We start from the raw sequence: 25,151 nt of genomic DNA on the forward strand, positions 1-25,151 counted from the left end.
GAAGGGCTGTTTAGTCTTCGAATAACAGCAAAGCCATTACTCGCGGCTGTCCATTATCGTTACCGGTCGAGTTAAGTTCATTTGTAGCGATAACGTCTGGTCGGACTTGCTGAGTTGAGATGATTCGCGACCGGCTGCCGTTGACCTATTTCGCCAAGTGACTGTTTTAGATATGATTGCAGAATGAACAGATGTCCCCAGACCGCGGGTGTTCTTCCCAACCACTAGGCCGCGAATTTATTTATGTTGCCATTTCTCTGCTGTATCCACAATCCTAGATGACGTGTCTGTTGAGTTCTTTTTTTACTGCAATATATCTCCATTTTACAGTTGTCTTCTTAAAAGCATTTAATCCGTGAACGTACCTACGTTCTCAAGTGTGGATTGCTGCCGACAAGGGGATTGTCGGTGGGTACCTCAACTCATCTCTCCATGTGTGGCTTCCCTGGCAATTAAACGACTTTTTCTTCTCCCTTTGCATTGTATAGATTTACAGTTTAACTTTCTTGCATTGTATAATTCTGTGAGCTTACTATTGTTATGTAATAGACTGTTTGTACTGTGACTATATTACTTTTTAAAAAGAGTGTCTATGGAGTTTCTTGCCGGTTCTTCTCCATGAGACCAACTTTTTGGAACCGTGCAACTAATGTGACGTTTCATAGGTGCCTGCAAAGGCCTATGTGAAATAAAAAGATTTTGATTTTGATTTTGATTTTGGTAGTAAAGGCTTTTAGAGAACAATGGTTGAAATCTCTATCCCCAAGACAATCACTGAGACTCGGAGTGCAAATGCACTGGATTTTACTACTATTTTTATAATCAAGACTATCTCCGTGCCCTTTAAATTTTCAGTCGGTCCGTCTACCTATGGTATAAAATTTTAATATCTCGAACTTATCATACAATAACTTCATTATTCATTCATGGAGTGCTATCGACCCTCCATTTGCATTCATAACGTCAAAGCGATCCTTTTTCAGTCACCTTTTCAAATGCTCTTTACATTCCTTGAGATTTCCCACAGGGATTTCACTGAGCACTCTTGATAAAACTGCAGGAGAAGTATATGTTCACTTCCTTAGCTTTTTAGTTTTCATCTTATTCTGAGCTTCTATCTGAAGAATTTTGTAGTTTTCAAAGCGAGCTGTATCGAACGGCTGTTGCAATGAATTTTCTATACATGGCTTCGGTAAGCTCCTTAAGTGTACTAGAGTACAGCTAAGCCGAGGGTTATGGAAACATGTTTGTATAGGGTAATAAAAAAGATACAAACCCTTGGAAACTGGTGGAGAGGTTAATTAAATGGTATTTCGCAGTGAAGGGTACTTCAGACAATGATGCTACTGTGAGATAGGCAGGAGTTCATCCAACTTTGTTCAATTTTAATTGCTGGTTTTCTAGTGGATGGAGTATTTCAGAAATCAATTTATCTCTTCATTCCCCGTCTGTAGTCTCGGAATTTGTAATCAGTCCCTAGAATGTTAATAGACCTAGCTTAGCTGTACGCTAAAGCACTAAGATTCAAGGATTCCTCCATTCCGCTAACGTGACTCACCCTGTTCAAGAAACGAACCACACATAAATTAATTAGTGCAGTTCTAACGGTGAAAATGTAGCATAGTTTCTGATATAATTGATGTATCAACAAGTTAGGCTTATTACGGTTAAAGATAACTACTTGCGTTACCGGAATCGTCAGCAGAACGCAGCTATGCAATGCTTGTTACTTGTTGGATGCACAAATACCGCCTCGCTACACTTAGCCAAGCGTTATTTGGACTTTGAAATCAAAGATTCTTTCGTGATTAGTCTTCTAATGAAGAAATTGAGAGATATTGAAAATTTTCTGAGCTACAAAACATGATCTTTTTTTAACAAGACTTGAAAATTCACTAAAGTAATAACCAATTAGGCTTGGGGTTTTGAATGAAATGGAAGAAACGTGTACTTGCGTATAATAAGCATCCCACACGAAAAATGTAACCTTCGTCAATTTTCTTCGAAGTGCCTACGTAAATACAAGTCCTTTTTTCTTAGCGATCAATATTTAAACCAGGACAAGCTGTGTTTTCTTTCTGGCTATCCGAAAGTCGTTTGGCTCCGTCTGTGTCCTTTGTGCCAAAAAACCTCATAACGCTATGCTTTACCATCGTTTCGCTTAACTTTCTTATGATAGGTCGTTTTGTCTACCCCTTTGAGAATATGTAGGACACGCAATTTCATCGGCTTTGTCATACTTGGTCTTACATAAAACCCGCATTTAACAAAGAAGCCTATTTATATACGAACTTGTTTGGATTTTTATTTAGCCACCCGATTTAATAACAATTGAAAAACCTAAAGAAGCTTTCAGCTAAATGAATTTCCATAAACTTTTGTTCAGAAACTTAAATGGAGTGACCATTTAAGTTCTTGAGTTATTGAATATTCAAATAGTAGTGTCGCATTGCGTCTTTTTGATGAACTTTTACCGACAGATTTGTTCTTGCTCCGATACTCATCTTTAATTTTAACGACGCGACGCTTCAGTCGTCCATTGCGATTTGAATAATCTGGTACAATTTATCATGTTTACGACATCGTCCAATAAGAACACAAGTTCGACTACTGAACTCAATTGCTACCTAATCTTGATATGTATAATATACTTCAATCACGAAACTCAAAGATCAAGGCAGTCACAGATAATGATATCCTTGGCAACATTACAAATATTTTTGTTATTATCGAAGCATCAGACGCTGATAGCAGTACGAAAACAAACAAAGGAAACGAAACGATTTCTGAAGGGATCAACGACATACACGCCGACCCGCCGGCGTTGCGTAGGAGTCGGTCTATTTTCATTTCAGTTTGTATGTTACTCCCGCTCTAGTATTAGAGAAACGTATAGCTCTGTCTCTGTCAATTATTGTGCAATAATTGGCAACATATTTATTTTTCCCGTGCCGTGTGTGCCAAAAACACACGTGGATGACCTGAGCCCAGATAGATAATATAGTTTTGTAAGTGGTTTCCGTGATTCACGCCCGAGAGTGATTTCAAAACGTTTGTACGTTATAAATACGTTAGAGCGTTTAATTCTATTTGCTCTTGCCCGTTTTTACGCTCTTCGTAAGATTTCTTTTCTGTAATTGCCATAATATTATTAATTTCTTTACCTGGTTTTCTCTTTTGATGAAAGTGAATATTTTTATTAAACGTAATATAATAAGCAGCTATTTACATTACGTGGTCTTATCGCGCTTTTAATATTGCATTGATAATAATACCTATGTATAATTCAGATTTTTATATAAAAGCCCGCTTAAAATAAGCATATTATATTTAAAACATAGCCTCGTTCTTAAATAAGCTCGCTGAATACTTTTCAAGTCATGAAAAGTGTCAACTGCAAACCTTTCCGCAAAGAAGACGGAATGTAAAGCAATGTGAATGTATCTTATTTAATGGCTACGAAGTATCTTCTCTTCCCGACCTCCATTCATTCACGTTTGTGTATCTCAAAATAATCCGTTTACTCATTTACAGTTGATTTTTTGAATCCATTAGGATTTCAGTGATATTAACTCCAAATGGAATATCAGTTTCATTTGCCCCAAAATAGGAAATATCAGGCTTCAAACTTGTTCAAACATCGAATTTTACAATAGCGTGATTCGCATTTTAGTCCTTCCAAGGTCTTCGGTAAACATGTCGTGATCAAATCCATTGTACATCGAATCGTTTATATTCCAGTGGGCAGTATTATATGAAACGTAGTATTTTTTCTATACGTTTATTGTGTGCAAGCATTGTAGTGTCATAATGGTTTCTTCGTGTTAGTGCAGTGGAATGGATTGCATTTGTTAGTTCAACGACTACAACTGTTGTATAATGTCGAAGACTCTCAACGCCTACAGAATGTGAGTATAGTTTTTTAGCATTTAAGTTTTTATGCGTTTTTTATCAATTCTTTGAACTAAAGTGTGCAAAAATCTGTTTTTTCCAAGTTAGAGACTAAATAGAATACTAGGAGCCTCTATTCTCGGAATAAATCAAGTTCTGCAAAGCTATTCATGGTTTAAATTTATACTGCTAGATCAAATTTAACTTTCTTGCCGTCGTAGATGCAGTAAGTTCTATTCGAGCATCGTTATCAAAACTTGTGCGACCGGTTCAAGTTGCATCTGGCCAACCTTTGAGTAAAAATGTGTCGTTTTGCCTGATACACATCTTCATGCCTTTTAGTTTCACTGTCCTTGTCTTCTTATGGGTTAGTGAACTTATTAAGAATTGATGTAACCGCCAAGATAATACTACTTTATTTAGCGGCTTTATATAATCTAGTTCAACGAGACAATAAATTCCAGTCGTTAGTTAAAATGTAATTTTCAGCATCTACGTTCAGCGCGTTGATATTCATGACGTGAATGACACACTTCTCCCCTGAGAGTCGTCGTGTAAACACTACAACAGTGACGTAATTAGGTCATAATGTGACATGATTGGATTACCTTTATTGATTCAGAGCAATCTAATTTGGGATAACTTCATCACAGCCGGACGTGTGACAAATAATCTGAAGTTAATTTATTGCGTAACCGTGTTGTTAATAATTCAGTTGACTCCATTCCTAAGAAATATCTGGTCAGTGTAACAAGGCACTTCATCACATAATAAATCTTCATTAGCCCCATTAAATGTCTCTATCAATAAATCGGAAGCATCATCAGCCATGACAGTACATTTTCAAGGAGCACTAGTTAATTAATCACTGTGAAAGCTACATGAATCTCTCGGCACGAACAATTTACGATTAGCAGATTTATGTGGCCCTGTTATGACTTGCGTTATTGCCGTCGTTCGTTTTGGATGTAAACTGTTCTTTAACTAGGATTAATATTTTATGGTCTGATGCTGAGATTGGTCTGATTACACGTCTAGGATAGGTTGTATCTGTATTTTGTTTAAGATGTCTTAGATTATAATGTAAATACTGATCAAGAAGTGGTTTGTTAAGAAATATCTGCCCTTAATTTAAAATAATGTTTCAAAACTACATAAAAATGTTATATCGTGACGTGAATAAACAAGAATCCTAGAATGCCACGGACGGTCTTTATCAAGGTAACATTATTCAAAAAGACTTACCAAGCTTACTGAAGATATGCGAAAAATAAGATTTATGCTGCTTCAGCAAAGGCTAACACATCTTCATTCAAGAAAATGTTGAGTAAGAATATTTGCCTTTCTGAACAAACTGAGAACTAACTTATATCAGCCAGTCTGAAGAAAATTACAGCGTTCCCGTTAAAGTTAGCTCGCAAAACTGCCGACATGTGCCTTGTTAGGTTTACTTAACAAGTTAGGCTTCAAGTCGATCATGCTGTTACTAGAACAACTTTAAGCCTCGTAGTCTTGCCAAGGTATAAAAGTCAGACGTCCAACTTCTTGCCTTAAGATTTTCGTTTTCGCAAACTCTCATATTACTTCAAAACTGTTTAACGTTTTCACATTTCTTGTATATTACGGAGACCTCAATCATTTTCTCATTACCGTCTATCGGTTTATTGGCAAACCCATCTTCCGTTGTCCTTCGGCAAAGGTTGTTTGTCCTTGACCTTTCCATTGAGGGAGGAGCTCATTCGGGTCCAATGTGATCTCGAAGGTCCCTCAAAATGAACTTTGAGGAACACTTCAGCCGTATTAATGTTTCCCTCCTACGCGTATTTCACTTTGCTTGAGTGATTATCGCTCAGAGGAAAGTTATGTTTCATGCTTTTGAACTCATTACAATTCAGGCTAATTTATTTACCCTTATAATTTTATCTAATTATGAGTTGTACGAGCTAAATTGGAAAGTCATTTGCAACTTTGTATTCATTTTCGCCAATTACAACTTAGTAGAACAACTACTTTTGTAATAGGCATAAAGTGGTGTTTCGTTTTGCTTTATCACACAAAGTTGTACTAATTTTATGTCTGTCTGCAATAGCGATATAACCCATGTATTTATGGTAGCAAATTAGAGAGTATCAAACGCTCGTTGTTCCGCGCGATGATTCAGCTTGATATACAACTTATCATCATTGCACTGCACTGGTATTAAATAAATTGTACTACGCGGATTTAAAACTACATTCTCCACTCGCTAGAATCCCGGGAGGCAATGTTTCAGAGTAAAATTGCAACCTTGTTTCATCCTTAGCGCACATTTTACAATTTACGTCGGAACTGTCGCATCTATATGACTTATTCAACCGCGGTCCGGTACAGCCCGGTTGACATAAAACTGAACGTTATATCCGCATGTGCAGAAATTTTTAATGCTGCCCTCACTGGCGCCTGGACGATGTCTAGACGCATCGATTGGCCTAGGCTTGCCCTTTGTGTGGTCGATGTAATTGCATTAAGTGCACGTAGAACCCTTTGTTTCCTCAGTCATTAAAGGTGCGTCTATTTTTTTGGTCCTTTCAGGACGGTATTGTTTTCTCCTTTTGTGTGGGTTTTGAGTTTCACGTTGTACGACGACGGTAATGTTCAAAGTGCTGCATATTAGACTAATGGGCGTGCATACGTTTTGAACTTTAATGGCCTCGCGTACGTTGCAAATAAAGGTGGAATTTTAATACCTGCCTTTGGCTTTCAGTGAATAATTCAGTAAGGAAATCGCTTATTTTTATGCACTTCGAAGCCTTCACGAGAATTACAGGAGTGACTAGCGTCAGTTCTTAGAAATAATTGACTATTTAATATGCCGACTAATGCTAGGTTCACGAGCCTTCTCAATTGCAATATGATATGAAAGACGCCATGGCCATACTTGTATAATAGACGCGGGCAAATTATTGTTTTTTTTTTTTTTTTAAGAACACAAAGTAATCGGCATACATACAGTAGAAAACGCGGAACGCTGATATTATTTATGCGATGAAAAGGCATATTATTACACGATTTAACGTTTGGCAAATATCCAAAACTCTCATTGTACGTACGTCTTGCAAGTTGTTCCCTGTACGACAGCGGTTTACGGCATCTCGTATGGCGTCTAGCAGAATTTACTGCGTCTCGCGACTTCAAAATTAAAGTAGAAGAAGCAAGAATTTTATTATTTCACGTACCGCAAGCAATTTGAAGCATTCGGTATTTTATAGAGAAGCATAAAGTTTTAATTGCCGATACCGAGACGGAGTGTACTTAAAAACAAATTAAGAAAGCTGTCATACTTTGGAAGTCCCGTTTATAAAGTCCGATCACGACTGCTGTTTATTAGCATAACTACCAGTTACTTGGCTGTTATTTCTGGCCTTACGGGGTGTGAATATCGTGTGCCTTTGGAAACAGGTCCTCTTAGTCACTAAATACGACACCCGCGGGAGAAAAGATGACCCTTTCTAAGCGCTCCGACCTGTCCCATAAACTTTGTGCTGCAAAGTTTGCAATTTACAACCATGGATACATATATGCTCTCCTATAAATCTCTTTTACATTGCTTTTAATATTATTGCTCTGAGTTTATTTATTATACTATTCTATGTATAGTAAGTAAGCCATATCTATGTCCAAATTAATTCTGTCGTTTGCATTCGGCCCAGAGTGTTTGCCGAACTTCAATCAATAGGCACGCCGAAATGGTCTCCAATTAGAGGGTAATTAATTACTACAATAACGTCCAATAAATTATATTAATTAATTTAGTTACTGAATTAAATCCTGAACTGAGTGGTTGTTTTTGTTCCATAAATAGCCTTATGTAATTATTTATTACGGCTTTATCTATTGGTTTGGTCAAGAACTGAGATACTGCACGGCTGAAGTGGTCTCTATCTCATATCCACCACTCGTAACGTTTAATTGTACGCTTTAACTAATTGTTTTGAGTAGAATTTATTTGATATTCTATTTTCATTCTTCAATTAGGATACTAAAACCACCTTAGGTGAAATTGAAATTACATATGATCTTCAATTACTTTCACTCCCTCACAAAAGTTATCAAAGATGTATGAATGAAAACAAATTATAAAAGCAGAAGTATCTATATCACCCCAAAGCTGTTCTTAACCTGGCTTGTGTCTTACAAAATTTCCTAATTTTCTCCGCAAACATTGCGTGGCTCACTGTCGGAGGGTTGTCGCCCTTGGTTGTCATGGTAACGGGCATTTTATGCGCCCCACGTTGCCTCCGCCCGGCCCTCCGGAGGGGTAATATGAATTTGGCAAGGTTACCCCCCACCCCTTCCCGCCCGAAGGTCTGGAATCGAATGAGTCGGACTTATTTATCGTGGCTTACACGTGGTATGTTATACCTACTGTTGATACAGCCGCCTTTTGTTTATTATATTTTGTTGTCTTCAGGCGTTATTATTCCAACAAGGGTTGATATACAAACTTCCCAAATTAATCCCTCAGGCACCTACGTGGAATAATTTGGGGAAAATAAAATGCAATTTAAAAAAACGCCTTAACATTTGTTTTTTCATTTGAGTTGTGGGACATACAGACGTAAAACTTCGTCCGTCTGTTTTGTTGTACAAGTATTTATTTAGCAAGTCTGTCCTTTCCAAGGTCAATATCTACATGTAATTGGGTAATATTTGACAAATGAAGTAGGGCTATTTTATCCGTTATTTTACTCTACGTTTCTCTTCACTGAGTCCATCCCTCTTGCCCTGAGGGATCAATTTGGGAACCTAAAAGGAGTATAATAATTATGGATGCACCCTTAATGTAAGTAAGTTTCCTTAGCTGGAACTCATTTTCCTTGCCTCTGCATGTTTAAAATAATGACCTTGGGGCAGCAATCTTTTCCCATGAGCCATTAGGTACTTTGATAAAATAAAAAATGTGAATATTTTGCGTCGTTCGTAAGTATAAAATTACGTCGCTAAATTGATATTTCCTTGTATGTTGATGTAGTTATATTTGACCATGTTTGATACGACCTTCCTTAATGTGCATGTTAACGCTAACTCGATTTATAAACAACCTGAATGTGTATCGTTTACATAATGTATAAGTGGTCATTTATTTCTTCATTAGTATCTTCAAGATAAGGTCTTAATGGATTGGCATTAAGATATCATTGAATTTGGTCAAGATATACTCTTCTTTGTTATGAGTTCCGATAAGGATGCTCCTTGTCACCTTTTTGTTACTAAAGGTACCGAATATCCTTCAAGTAGCATCTTATAAGATACTGAACTCAAATAACATAGCTTCGAAAATTTACAAAGAAAAGAAACCTTTGCAAAGGTTAACAAAACTAGACACATAATACTTGAAATTGAAGACAGGAATATTATCTTACCGAATAAGCTAAGGCCAGAGTGGAATATAGATGTATGAATATAAATTGAACCCGGTGTCACGCGAGCAATCTAATACTTGGCAATAATTTAGCCATTCTAGACACGTCCTAACACCGTCCTGACTGTACTGAAAATGTCAGACTACACCGATAAATGGAGGGTAGAAAGATAAAACCTCACGATACTGTTAATGGTATGAGGGTAGATACACTTGGATGACAATTTTATCCTTGTTATTTATTGTTGAAAGAACTTCGTATACATTTAACTTTTAAATTCTTTCGCCCTTTTGATAGTGGTCATGAATTTATTCTACTTAAGCCTTATAAGATCATAATGTCAAGATTGAAGTTGAAGGTTTGTGGAAGTTCAATACCAAAGGGGTTTGTTTTTGAAAGCTCCGGCACCCGGTAATCGTCGTAGATGGTTCCTTGTCATAGATGAAAAAATAATAGATTTCTATGTTTTAGTATTAGATTTTCATATAAACTGGATTCAATGTCGCATTGGAATCTGCAAACCGGTCTGAGACTGTTTCACACAAGATAAATATTTTTATAGTAACACATTTTAAACAAGTTGAAAGATTAGGAGATTCCATGTTTTACGTTGAATAACAACCACATGACGTATATTTACGCAACCGGCCAACATGACAGGCTGTCAAGGTTGAACCACTTAGATACTGCTAGATAATAATGTTATACTGAACTATATTTATTTTTAGACAAACTTGAATGTCAACATGTGTTATGAATGGAAAGTAATTTTCGTAAAGTATGATTAGGACGGTGTTAATGAAAAAGTATGAATGACGATGGATGATGTAAGTACTACGGTAACAGGGAACCAAGAAATCGATGGATTGTTGATTGATTTAAAGGAAGTGAATAATGTGTGAGGAAGTGAGAACGAAATCTTTATTCGAATAATCAAGGAAATTTAAAACCAGTAACAGGGTCACCAAGTTTTATATTATTAAGAATTTCAGCATTCTCACTAACATAACAATTTAATAGAGACGATGAACTGAATCAATTTCCATTTACTCTTTGCTGGTATAGCTTTCACTAACTCCCTATAAAATTCACAAACAAACCGCAGCTCAGCTTCGGTCTCCCCAGTATCGGATATCTGTATAATTGTTCGTGGAGATCGTACGTTCAAGATCGGAATCGTTCTATCCGATGTTGTTTCCGAAGCCCTACCTTCGCTTCCGTAGTGCATGGCATGTACCCGCTTGCGTTTGTTATAGGTTTTCCGCATTGCGCCATTGTTACCATTCATGGGTACAGTTTACATGTCCTTTTGACCTTTTGTGTTTATTTGTTTCTTTGTAGTTTGTATTTTATGTTATTCAGTATTTCCGTTGTCAGATTCATGATTGGTATTCAATTTATTTGTTTCGTTTTCTTTGAAACGTTTTCATCAGTTATTCCTTTTTTCATGTACGTTAAATGAAATTGATACAGTTCTGCTACGGTAGCAATATTGTACAAACAATCAACACGACCCTTGTTGACTGAGTCAATAAGCGTAACGTGATAAAGTATTGATAGAGTCCCCATAGTTTTATTGTATTCTGCCTCAATGAATTCGATAGCTTTGCCATTCATTTCATCAGATTCTATAGCTCCTTTTTTTTACGTGTGACTACCAAATTTGTAGGTATAGGCTTGTTTTTAAACAGTCTTTTTTGTATGATGTAAATATATGGAAACCCTTGTCCCCTCATTTTGCGTGTTCAATCTCGTACCTTGGCTTCCTCTAAATTGCACACATTCCCAGAATTGTCGTCCCCCGGTTTGGGGTTGTTCGGGGATGCATGTAAAGAAAAACATTCTTGGTTTATTTTTTCACCCAACTTGTCCGACCCGACTTTCAAACAAAAGTGATTAGGGTTAACCCCAGAGGTGTTAGGTCTGGCGAAAATTAATTGTTGGAGTTTTTATTACTAGAAGGGTAATGAATAAGTTTTAAGTTAGCGGTACTTTAAAATATAGCTTGGTAACTGTGGTATTTAATTTAAATTCTAAAAAAATTAAACGTTCACCCGAATTTTATATTGGGACTAAATACAATTTCTTTTTTCCAGTATTGTACCAATGTTCACAATATTAGCAGGCGAATACACAGAGCTGTGTGTTGGCGTCTGACTGCGAGATTTATTACTGCATTTCAGTGTTTCAGTGCAATCGCATTATTTTATGCTTGGCTGCTTTTTGTCTCGACATCTCGCTACGTTTTTGATTGTAAATCAATGTTTAGTGCCTGCAAATATTTGACGGAAATCCAATTGTTTTGTTTCGCTTCGATAAACTGTTTATATGAGTTATTTCAGGATAATGAGAAATGTTATCATTTTGACGTAATGAGAAAAGAGACCAAAGTTCACAATTGCTTATTACTTATTCCTAACATTGTATTTGTAGGAGTTGGAAAATTAATTTCGTCTAGAAGCTTTATTATTAGAATAAGCTCTCAAGTATATTGGTTTTGGGAGAATAATAGAGACTGGGCAAACAAGCAATTAGAATTGTTAATTCAGATGTTATTGAAACCCTGAATTGCCTCCATATTAATAAAAGAACTTTTAACTCGCATGAAATATTGTAATACGTTTCAGACTTAAGTGCTCCTAAGTAATACTTACTGACCTACTTGCGTTATACGTGCTCGTCCTTAAACCAATTTGTTGGCAGCTTTGAAGTAGACGTCGCGTCTACTGTACGGTTAATAAAAGACTGACTAGAATTCTAATGATCAACCTATGACGTAAGCTCGGTTTGTGCCCAAAATTGGGTAGTGGATTCTTTATTTTGAGCACTTAATTTTATACAGTTCCTGTCAAATGACTTTGCTTCTCCGAAATTAGCTGTTTGACCCCATTTTAGCCCATGCGCAGGAGTTTTATTTTGACAGCACCAATAACCAATTTTATAGGATCAGTTCATTTTCGCATATGGCTGTTTTAAACATAAGTGCACCAAGTATAAGTGCTTCAAACGATGCTCCATTTGTTGCACGTGAAAATGTTATGCTTTTAAATATTGCAATACAAACTGCAGATGCACTTAACATACCTTTTTACGGTGACTTGTTTTACGTTGTGGGCTTACACAAATTGCATTGCACAGCAGATAAAGTGGAAAGTAACGTTTTTACAGCGTCATTTGTACGGGAATAAAATCTTGTTAAAGCTGTAAACAGAGTGTAGGTAAATACAAATAGGTGCTACGGTAAAATTAACTATTATTGATATTGAGAAATATTTTATGGACAGTGTAAATGTTGATGCTGAAGATATATTAAAGATTTTCGTTAGTGTAAAAGTCGATGTAGGTACCGTTCATGTCAAATTGATATTATGGCGTCTCTCTATATTCGCATGGCTGAATCCTAAACTATCGGAGGAAGTACCACAAACCTACTTACATACAAACATAAACCCATATAATGGTATGAACGTGTTCATACATAGCCTCACGAAACGTGAAGTTATGCACGCGAATATTAATAACATCTAATCCATAAATAACTTTGTATCCAAAATAGATATGGCTGACGAAGCCGCAGTTTATATATTCTTAACAGGTATGAGCGTTAGTGATTCCATAAGAATTATCCAAGTGTTTTCATTATAGGTAGTCATGATTTTTTTTCTAGGCTTAATAGTCAGAAACAAGGCTTGAAAATTGTTATTTTTATAACACAAATAGGAGGAAACTTATATTTCCTTTTTCTATTTTCATATTTTCCTTCCGTCCGAAAGACATAAAAGAGGTCAGAGATACTTGCGCTTTTGGTGTTAATCCAAGCTTCAACATAAAAGGAAAACTTTACCCCTTTCACAAAAGGCAGACAGCAACCCTTAATTTTCAACCTGACAGACACACAGTCTACCGAAGGACATCGGTGATAAAGCGCGTCTGAACGCCCCTTATTTTCCGATACACTAGACATTCGCACATACTCGGAGTAAATCCTTTTAGTTAATCGCCTTTCACATATCCTATGCGCGTGGCTGAACACGAATATAGCTGGGAATGTCACATAGTCGCTGTGTGAAGAAGATTTTCTTTCTTTTTTATATGGTGTAAATATTCTCTAAGCACTTAATAACTTTATTTAGAACACTGTGGAAAGATGTGGTGTAGTTAGTGAATACGCCGTGTGACGTTCTAGAAATACAAAATTCGGATATGAGGGAGCCCTATTTAATAATGTTATTTCGTCCTTAGATATTGGAGTCGTGGTGGCCTAGTGGGCAAAGAACCAACCTCTCGAGTATGAGGGCGCGGGTTCGATTCCAGGTCAGGCAAGTACCAATGCAACTTTTCTAAGTTTGTATGTACTTTCTAAGTATATCTTAGACACCAGTGGCTGTGTTTCGGATGGCACGTTAAACTGTAGGTCCCGGCTGTCATCGAACATCCTTGGCAGTCGTTACGGGTAGTCAGAAGCCAGTAAGTCTGACACCAGTCTAACCAAGGGGTATCGGGTTGCCCGGGTAACTGGGTTGAGGAGGTCAGATAGGCAGTCGCTTCTTGTAAAGCACTGGTACTCAGCTGAATCCGGTTAGACTGGAAGCCGACCCCAACATAGTTTGGGAAAAGGCTCGGAGGATGATGAGATATTGGAAAAGTATTAAGGATATGGCTTGAAAAAGAGGGGTTACCCTACAGTGGGACATTGGACACAAGGGAAAATTAAGCGGATAATGTTACATTTAATTAAATTAAGCCTGTAATCGTATTTAGGCTTACATTGCTCTGGTATGCGTGACCACAGAAATCTGAGCTGCTCGTTACAAGATTCCTACCTATTTTGTTTGCCGGTATGAAACCAAAAGTAAAACGTATGGTTTCAGTGAAGCCTTATTTCAAGTTTTCATAACTGGTTTAATTCAGGCCTTTGTATTTAAAATAGCTTTCAAGTTTATTGTTTAAGTTTTGAAACGTTCAGACTTATAACTTTCTTTAAGCACTTCAATTTACGTGGGAAAAAAACCATTTCTTTGTTCCGCTTTTAAAAAGTCCTTTGGTTTGGTTTCTATACAATCGCAAAATATCAAAATTCTAATATGAATAGAAATATTCAAGGCTTCATATTATGCCCAAAAGTCCCAAGGGTCATTCATGAAATCGATCGCCGTAAAATCGTCCTGTTTCCGTTTATTGCCTCTGGAATTACCCTTGGGTTAAACCATAGTGTCTAGCTTAACTAGCGTTGGCAGACTTAAGTTTTTACTGCATTTGCACCCGTTTCTCCATTCCCAGCTAAAATGGCGGCACGTGTAGCATAAGGCAACTTTATGGCTTGTACGTGCTACCGTTCAACTCCTTAAGGCTGTAAACTGTCCTTACTAAAGAATGAGCCATTTCATCTTTCAACGATATTTTTACGTAAAATCCTCTTTCCTCCCAGCGTTCTATTAAAAGTATATTTTGTGACGTAACTTCGTCTCCGCTGCGGGAAATGGGCCTTCAAATGTCGCTCAGTATTTTCACTTTGAAGCGTAAAAGACATTATTGATGGTTAAAAAAATATCTCTGAAAAGCAACTGGTTCAGTTCACTAATGTTTGTACAAATTACTGTTCAGCTAGGTAGTAAGTTTTGTTGTAAATCGCCTAGGTACGTGCGATGAGGCATAGTAAACGCAATCACGTTTTTGCCTAAATCACATCTTACAACTCGCGTAGGAAGATTACGCTACGTAAATTTCATTGGATTACATCACTAGTCAACTGTGAAATGATACCGTTGCCGAGAAAAGCGTTTTATTCGCCGATGCGTATATAAAATTCATGGTGTTCTACCCAAGGGAGACAGAATACCATTGCTATGTTTTGCTATTTTGGAACTCTTTCCGGTCCTGAAAATCGATACGTCATGACTCATTGTCTTCAATTTGCAGGAGGAAGCATCGTCCTATAAAGGCGAGTTTCCTGACCAATTGATCTGCTTCTCACGTAGTATGTGAGCCACCCCTGTGTCGACACTTCCACGTCTATGTGCCCGATGCGTTTGGCAGCCAGTTGAAAGTGGGCGCGGTAATGTACCGCTTCCGTCCGATAGTGACGGGTATGATGCCCTCGTGCGAAACCGCTGTTACTAAGTGAAGGTTTTATTCGGTTATTTCAATTAAAACGTAATTAGCTAGAAAGTAACAGTCGCATTGCCCTTTAGCGGTGGTAAGTCTAATGTAGACAGAGGTTTGTTATTTAAATATCCGAAATTAAAAAGGCCCTGGTGTTAAATTAAATAATTGCGTATGACCATAATTTTGTCAAGAATAACCGCAATTATTGTGCTTGGTCGAAATGGTGATGGCAAATATGGCAATACAAAACATTGTTTCAGTGTGTAGGTGTAACCTCACCACGGTTCGACACTGTCTAAACTAGCTTGTAATATAAGCCCCAATTCGTGCTCCAAAAGCCATTGTTCGATTTCGTGTAAATCAGGCTTTCAAACTTAGGCTGCTAGCAACCAAAGTTCCACAGGATTTACAGTAGGCAGACACCTACATTAATTTTCTCCGAAACATATCTTACAGTTGAAATCTTATCTGCCGACGTCTCGTGTTAAATTTCACAATAGTTTCTTAAATTAATTCGTCATTCATCACGTTACTGTAGGTAGTGTAGTGCAAGAGATACTGGCATTTTGATACAGCCATTGATAAACACAGTAAGTCTGACGCCAGTCTAACCAGAGGGTATCGGGTTGCCCTGGTAACTGGGTTGAGGAGGTCAGATAGGCAGTCGCTACTTGTAAAGCACTGGTACTCAGCTGAATCCGGTTAGACTGGAAGCCGACCACAACATAGTTGGGAAAAAGGCTCGGAGGATGATGATTCATCATGTTACCGTAGGTAATGTAATGTAATGCAGGAGATACTCGTATTTTATAAAGCCATCGATAAACAGACACCATGTACTTGAACAAAAGTCGATGCAGCGACGACATCCAGTATGAAATTCGATGCAATGAATGCGAAAAAATGGTTATGAAACGATGTTGGTTAAAAGTAGCACTTCAGTTAATTACTCTGACTGTACGGGAGCGTTGTTTCAGGAGAACTCGTTATATTCACATGCCTGAATGTATGTAAAGAGCTTTGTGTGACTGTGTTGTGTAGTCTGGTGGTTGTTTCATTACATAAAATAACATTAGCAGCCGCAGTATATTTAAACAATGTAACTTCTAAAAATACGTGTATTTACGAAATAGTTGTATTTGGTTTTTAATAATCACTCTTAACTCGAACTCAAAATTGTTAATTTAAATTATTAGGCTGATGATAAATCAGCACTTTTTCAAGGAAAAGCAAAAGGTACCCCTAAAACGCTCACCCATAACTTTATAAAACATACGTGACACAGAGAATCAAAATAGTTTGAAAGTTAACTGAAGTACATGACGAAAAATAACAATTTCCACTGCTTTTCCCCGATAAACTCCGTTTTGAGAAAGTTGGTCTAAATAAATGACACAGTAAGCTAGCTAGCAACAACTAACTTTATACATAGTACGTAAAGTTTTAACCACAAGAACTATTATTAGTATAAAATCAATAGACTGTCACATAAGGTCACCGCGACTCTCGCCTAGCCTACATTGTTATAATCTTTTAAATATGCATAGGCAAGCACATTTCCCACCAGATATTAACAAGAACAAAGAAAATTAATTTTAGTTACAAACTCAACAGGAGAGTCATCTGTTTCTAGGCGAAGTTGCAATTACAGAGACAGGATGTTTTTTATTGTCTCTGGGGGATGTCAGTCACTTCTTTGTCATATAAATTAATCAGGCTTTCTCTAGCTACTAAGAACAGTGTCAGTAATTAAATTATGGTTCGTTTATAATATGCACCTAATCACAGATAACCAACTTGTATCAACTAAAGGAAAGATAATCTATAAATTGCCAACGTCTTCCTCAGGCGAAGTTTATCAATGTCGTGTGAGCATAATTTATCACAAAACGCCTTACAGCTCCCGACCTTCATGTGACAATCTGTTTAGTAAATCAAGTGTTCTATATAGATAGGAGTAAACAACACAAACAAGAAAATGTTTATATCAGAAATCTATTATAAGAGCCGTACATAGGTTGATTTTCAACGTCGAGAGTGAAGCAATTGGGTTCATAAACCTTACCTACATCAAACCAATGTTTGACAGTTTTGGAACAACTGACAACTGTGACAATACGGGTACTGAACATCGATTTCAGGTCGAACAGTTAGGCAGATATCGAGCTGCATGTCGTGACAATGAAAGCACATGATCGATTGAACAAAAGCCTCGTTTTGCATGTAAATGCAAATGCTGCCATTATCACAACGTAACGTAATTGGATTGTGTTGTGCTTCGACTAAAGCACGCTATGCACAGTATGCACTAGGAATATGAAATTAGCGTGGTTACTGAAATTGAACTATTGCTTAATCGATCCTGTACGTTAGATTGAAATGTACAATATGAACACTGTTATTGCAGCATACTGCATCACATAATAAACCTTCGTCAGAACAAAAAAAATCAAAATCTCGAGTGAAACATTGCTTGAGCATAGTCTATGCCACTGACCATATAATATCATTGAAAATGTCCCCCACGATTGGATAAGGTCAATATGACCTAACTGATTGAATCAACCGTGCCATCAAGACGTTTGTCTTAATGTACGTCATCATTACATGTACTATGTCATTGTTCAACTCCATCCTATAGGTGCTGATGTTGTATTGAGTAACAGCTAATCACAATAAATGACAATTCTATTGAATTGAAAACAAACACCTATAAATGAACACAAGCGAAACATGAATTGAATTTTGCCGGATGACGGCTGTGAAATAAACTGCCATCTCGATTGAGTTTTCCGGTATTATTGTTATTTGTTTCTTGAATAATGTTTTCCACCGTTGAAGTTTATTTTTATTATAACATGACATCTATACTATACAATACTAATTCTAAAGGATCAATAACTAATTTTTGTTCTCATTTGTCCACAGAAAGAAGATCGAATCCCTAGGCAGGATGACGGCGATGACGCAGGAGGAAATGGTGGCTGGTGCACGCACAGTCGCCGCAGGCCTAGAGGCTCTCAGGGCTGAGCATGCTCAGCTCCTGGCAGGGCTGGCTGCCAACACGGAACATGAACACGAGAAGGCAGCCCTTGTTAGGAAGAGTATTGATGCTATTGAACTTGGATTGGGTGAAGCACAGGTTAGTTGAAAAAGTTATTATGTTTTAGCATTTGATGATATGAGGGTGTTCTTAGGACTCAGATATTATTAAAAACTTTACCACAGACATAGTAAAAACTCGATTAACAACACTCGTAATACAGGAGGATTGTGTCCACCACTCCCGCCAAAATTAACATTCGCCCATTAACGAAAAGTTTGCGACTTTACTCCTCAAAGTAAGTAAGCCTTATTAGGCGGTAGCACGGTGTTTAGAAAAGCAGCAGCCCATTTTTAACTGAAAGTAAGACTAAGTGAATACTTAAATATTAATTCACAACAAAAGGAAAACAAGTAAGATAAAAGCTTTGAATGATGATCTAAGTAAAACAAACAAATTGCCGCGTTTGTTATTTCTCGGTACCTGCTTACAGCTACTTAATCATAATTTATTAGCTTTCATTACAAACATAAATCCTTTGTACGCGTTGATTTCAACATGACTTCGATGTTAATGTTTCAATATTTACAATTCATTAACTGAATACAAACTCAGGAGAACGTTTTTTTGGCATTTGACTGGTTCCCGTTTGACTTTGCAGATCGCAATAATTTTTTTACATTCGTGCTGTCAATATTAGCATGAGACAAAAAGGGACGAAATACACCTGGGACCTTTTTTAGTGTAGCTATCAAAGCATTGGCGTTAGGATTGAACCTTACTTGCAAATATTGGCAAACCCTGCTTCAAGAATATATATATACTTCCCTGCCGATTTCGGCTATGGTGACTGCTTTCATTTATCATTGAGAGAAGAGGTAGGATGATCAGCTCTTCTATGCGCCCTTTGATGGCTGCAGTACCCTATTTTATGTGTAAACGTGCGCGAGCATTGGCTGCACGTTAGGATACCGAACCATTCAAGAATAAACCATACAGTTACTTGCGGAAGGTCCCTTAAAGGTCCTTTTACAAAGGTAAATAAAATACCGCAAACAATGACATGTATTTCCCGATGTAAACAAACGTGGTCACGTTCAGGGTTCGGATTCCAAGCACATGTTTAAGCCTGAAGATGGCATGCCTGGTGTTTGTGGTCTGCGGTATCTTAACATCTGTCTTGAGTTTACAGTTACACGTGCAACTGTCTTAAGGCAACACTGCCGTGTTAAAATGACCGCCAAATTATTGAGTCTTTAAGTGCGAATTTACCTGACCGCCAAATTGTTGAGTCTTCCTAAGTGTGAACTTACTGGTGAGATTTGAACTCAAGGTCCATTTTAACGCCAGTCAATATAATGAAATTAAGTCCCTCATTAGTTCTCCGAGAAATGTAGTAAGTATTTTATCTAGATAAGCATCACGTTTGGTATAAGCTTACACGCGAAGCCTGAGGTTAAGAACTATTGATCTAACGGCGACACCTTAGTAACGAAGCGAAAAGAAAATTCTACGTACATTTTCTGGAAAAATACCAGACGTAGAATGGGTCATGTTTACCGAGTATTTTGGCTCATATTGTTCTTTAAAACAATTCTTCAAGTTATTTCTGACATATTTTCTTAAATATTCCTTCACATTTTTCTTAAAAGGCAGGAAAATTCTTTTTCAAAGTCTAAACTTAAGCGGAATGTAGGTCAAGAATTTGGTCATTGAACAGCCGCCTTTTAAAACCCCATATAAATGAAAAGCCTGGCTTCTGAGGGCAAAGACAAACAGCCTCAAGGTAGCCTAGATTCGCTGAATACCTTAAAGGACTTGCCGGTGTAGCATCATTTAGGTCACACCTCGCCTGCCTAGAGGCCTCTATGTAAACGACAGTTTTGCCCCTCTAAAATGAAACTGTATTTTTGAAACAAAACGTCGAAGAGCGCTTTCAAAACTTCGCTTTTAACGTTTTCAATTCCAATTTTTGTGAAAGATTGCATCGTTTCGTGTTGAAGGAATGGGAATGAAATGAAATGTGGGAATTGCCTGTTGGTTCGAAAATAAACTATTGATGTTTGGAAAAAAGAAAAAAAAAAGTTCTTGTTCTTCCTCGTGGTTGTTTCAATATTCTTTTCTTGCAAGTTTGAGGTTAACGTCTTGGAAACAAAGCAAGGAATAAGTCTGGATAAGATGGAATCAAATTCGAAATATCTCCAGACGAAAAGTTCATTGCCACTTCTAACTGAACTTCTTATTTGATAGCAAGGTTGGCTTATTATAAATGTTTGAGTTTAACTTAGATGTTCGTTTATTTGGCTAATTTGAAATTTATGAGCGTTAACCTGAAAGTTAGTGCTACATTTGTGTGATGCACGCTAACTTAAATATTGAAATTCAGACGGTAATAATTCATTGTAAAAGTTATTTAAAAATAGATTCCGTTTCCTATTGAAAAAAATCTCTATAGCAAAACATTTATTGTTAGAAATGGGCATGCAAATAAATTCAACAAACTGATATCTTTCTGACGTATTGAATGTTTTTGTATAGAATACCAGATGAATAGAAAATACAATACATATTATACAATAGGCTGTTTTATCGTTTTAGGAATCTCTCAGACGCATTAACAACATAAAACACGGTACCTATTCTATTTGAATATCTTTTGTGTGCTATGTACACAAATCAGCTATCGATTGGTTATAAAAATGTGTACGTATAAAAACTCATTTGCCGCAGTAATTCAGTTCAACACATTACTTGCCCACATCACCATTAACCTCTAACTTTCCGCCGCCATATTGCGTCAATTGCCGCCATATTTCCCGCGCCATTTTTCATGAAACGCCACAGAGTAAAATTAAGTTGCGTGAGTGAATCACGGGGAGGAACTCCATTCAGCCTCCTACAAAGAGTATGCGACACCCTCTTGTGAGGTTGACGACGTTGAGGCTCCATGTCGATGTACAAGATTAGAGATGACAGCGGAATGGAAAAAATATTGTTGTAACCATAAATGTGAAAAGGTCGCATGTCCAATATGTACCTGGATATTGAAATGTCAATGAAAATGTTGCCCTTTAACCTTTCCTCAGTATTGGGCTTGTAGCGAAATTGACGGGTTTATTGAAATATGTAGTATATTAAGTCAGAAGCCCTAACTCCAATTAGGACGACAATACAATTTCATTGATACATTCGACAAATAGCTTGTAGAGCTAATTTTGCTTGAAACTTGGAGAATAATAGCATTCTTAGCATTCTTGATTTTCAAAAGCTTAATGTTTGTTATTGCCTCAAATCCATGACAAATTCACAAACAACTCTGACCTACTTGGCAACTTTTGTGATCAATTGCATGATATCTTCGACGTTTTGTTTGCAAAGATGCTGTGCTGTGCATACTGAGAAAGTTTCCTTCAAAAACCAAAACCCCCAAACTTGGAACATACTCAACAAAAGTTTATTTATGAAAGAACAAGGAAGGTAACTTTTTGTTATACAGTTATCTTAAAACTTCAATATTCCTTTATCCCATAGCCTGATCTGCTACACATTTTTTTTATGGTTCAAAATTCAAAGTGATCTCGTTCCTTGCACCACAATCCGCGTCATACGTTCTTGACAGTACAGACCTGACTGATGGTCGTGGGAATGTTTGTCTTTGCAAACAAAGGGATGCTGACGCGGCGTAGCGCGGCCTTGCTTGCATGTGCCTCTGTTTTGTGTCTCGTTTGTTTGTTTGTCTAGTCTGTGAGGTAATTAGGTGATGATGAGCAAGTGATACGATCTGGACGTTTTTTACAGGACTGTTCCAGGTCTAACCTGGAACGTAGTGATAGTGATCGAATTGTAGAAAAGAATCCCTTATCTAATCTGCCAAATTATTTGAAAAAATCCTCAACAATGCTTTTTGTTATTTACTCCGGCGCTATTTACCTATTTATTTGTTTCATTGCACGCTAAACATGCAAGTTCCTTTAAAGTAAACTTAAATCAATCATAACCAAATCTAATTATGTACATTCATTTCTCTATCCGTATAACATACAAACTGTACAACCTACACAAATACGACCAGACATTAAACAAATTGTAATTCACAATCACGACAAGACACGAGACGGTACTAACGACTCACTAAACGTATTTACTTTCTTCCTCATTAATCAAGGTATATTTATGTCTCCCTCACGCACCCTCGCCCAGACTCCACTTAGTAATGAAAAACGCGTCTCGTCAAAGAAAAAACTAGAAATAAAGCTTGTCAGACGGAATGGAAACCATTTACTATGTGAAAGTGTGTTTGGATTTTTACCCTTATTAGAGGGGAAAGCTGTGATTGTGGAGCTCGTTCCCCCACTTAGGAGACGTGTGTAAAGGTTGCAATGCAGGCGTGATTATTTTCCATCATCTCAGTTCTCAAAAGGGTTAAGAGCGTGTACGCTCGCCGCGCGATGTCAACTTTAGGTAATTCAACGCAAAAAACCGCGCAGACTAGCGTCGCGGCTGTGTGCGTGCCTATCATACTTCACGTATAGTCACACAAACCATTTTGATCCTTTCGAGTGAAATTGGTAGAACAAAAAATATATTATTTAGTAAATAGTTAATAGCGGGAAAATAGTGTAAGTCTATGGATGTCTAAAATATAAAAGCATGAAAATAAGTCGTTAATACTTACACTCTTTTGCAAAAAAAATCGGCCACCTATGAAAACCTTGGTTTTGAGGACTTTCTGTATATTACATACAATTTTCAACAGTACTAAATAGTAGACTGATGATTAATGACAATGTTAAGAGTTTCTGTATTTTAACCGATTTCAAAAAAAGAAAGGAGGAGGTTTCAATTAGATTGTTTTGTGATTGTTCTCAATTTGATTGTTCTCGATTTCTCAAAGACGCCTGGACCGATTTGAAAAATTGATTGTTTATATATGAATGGTCCAGTCCATCCAGACCGAAAAATTGTGGTCAAATAACAACAATTGCCGGAAAGCCAAATATTGGTGAAGAGCTTGGGTTTACCATTGCAAATAAAGTTTTAAGTTATCTATCCTATATGCTTCAAAAGTTATTCGAGATCAAAAGTCAAAATTTGGGTACATCCAAAATGAAAAAAAAAAAATTATAGCTCGATTGGTAACAGACATCTGCAATAAGTGATTTCTAGCCTAAGGAGTCCGCCATATTGGATTTAGACTCGCGACACATTTTTTTTCGAGTTATTCATAGCAAGCCCTTTCATTTGATACCCATATCGTAGGAATGCATTAAAACATTTTTTCTCCATCTTGGGTATACCGCCATATTGGATATAGAATCATACATTGTCATTAAAACTGAACATTCAAACAAAATTTCAACTCAATCGATAAAAAATATGCTTCAAAATTGAGCTTTAAATAAAATAGTAATGTATCAAGATTTGTTGGTCGCGCTTGAAATGTACTCTATTCTCGGTATCCACGGCAGAGGTTATTCACCCTACGCGATGTGATGGAGCGACACGTCCTCTCTCTGTGAAGCCTTGCGGCGGTCTGGTTTGAGTTGACTCGCGTGCAGCGTTTTATAGTAGTTTTAAATAATTTATAAAAAAATAAAAACGAGAGATTAAATTATAATATAAAGTTTATGTTTTAAAGAAAGAGTTATATTACTATAGTAAATAATTGTTATATTAAATTAAGTAAGATAGATAGGTAAAAAAAGCATTTGAAATTCACAATTTTTCACATTGTTAAAATATTTTTTTCTGAAAGATAGAGACCTAAATCAAAAAATGTTTTCAACTAACTATAGGCATGGGGATTTCGTCTATGAGTAAAAAAATAAATATGATTAGATTTGCCACTGTTTTCACATGAATTTAAGCTTCGAAATAGACGCTGAACGGGAATTTTATAAAACATCTGTTACGTTATAGGGGTTTTAAGTATTTAAACTACACAAATTGAAATTTATGTTCAATTAACTATATAGACAGTGAAATTACCTTGCGTTATTAAAAAATAACATAGTTATAGGATAAGTAGTTACTGAGAAACAGTGGTTTGAAAAGTACCATTTTAGGCCAAATGGCGCGCGGTTGACGTACACGCTCTTAAGGTGTATATGCAAAACATCTACACCATAAGTTCAAAGATATGTAAAACATGCATATGTTCAACGTCCCCTATTTCGACTCCCTCTTACAAAGAATCATTAAAGCCAAAGCTTTAAGAATGAAGAGTACTGGAGAGACTCCAACTAGCATTAATTACTTAGCCAGCTGTCTACAGCTCGATTACACCTGATAAAGCTACATTGATGGACAAATCTATTTCTGCAATGAATTACGTGACTCTAGAACAGGTCAACAAATTGTAGGCATCATTATTACTCTCCCAGTAGGTCGTTGTAGGGTAGTTAATCAATTGGCAGCCTGCCCAACGCTGCTCTTTTCATCTGTCGACGCCACCAAATGTGCCAAATAAGCCTTTTTAGGTCGGATTTTACCAATTCGCTGCTGAGATTATAACTATTCAGGTAGAAAGGTGGCTATGTATTTTTAAATTCGATTAATCCGTTTGATGACTTAGTTTATCTAAAGGTGTTATCATATTAACATATCTGCATTGCATATCACAATTTAATTGATAAACGTGTTGCTATGGAGTTGGCTGCTCTATTTTTTTATAACAAAATCGCTTCGTAAGACAATGGATAAGATCCCAG

General features: G+C 36.9%; 1 protein-coding gene across 13 annotated transcripts in view; it reads left to right on the forward strand.

Annotated features, from left to right (window-relative positions):
• LOC110372101 (kinesin light chain) overlaps window positions 1-25,151 on the forward strand; it is a 59,104-nt gene that overhangs the window by 16,470 nt on the left and 17,483 nt on the right. For 12 of the 13 annotated variants that reach the window (XM_064038594.1, XM_064038602.1, XM_064038605.1 and 9 more), the window contains exons 2-3: window positions 3,742-3,908; window positions 18,327-18,540. In XM_064038594.1, the coding sequence (XP_063894664.1) occupies window positions 3,880-3,908; window positions 18,327-18,540 (243 nt within the window). In that variant the 5' untranslated portion in view covers window positions 3,742-3,879. The remainder of the gene's footprint in view (window positions 1-3,741; window positions 3,909-18,326; window positions 18,541-25,151) is intronic. The other variant, XM_064038598.1, reaches the window with a different exon arrangement.

This window comes from Helicoverpa armigera, chromosome 16 (genome assembly GCF_030705265.1).
Source record: "Helicoverpa armigera isolate CAAS_96S chromosome 16, ASM3070526v1, whole genome shotgun sequence".
Classification (NCBI taxonomy): domain Eukaryota; kingdom Metazoa; phylum Arthropoda; class Insecta; order Lepidoptera; family Noctuidae; genus Helicoverpa; species Helicoverpa armigera.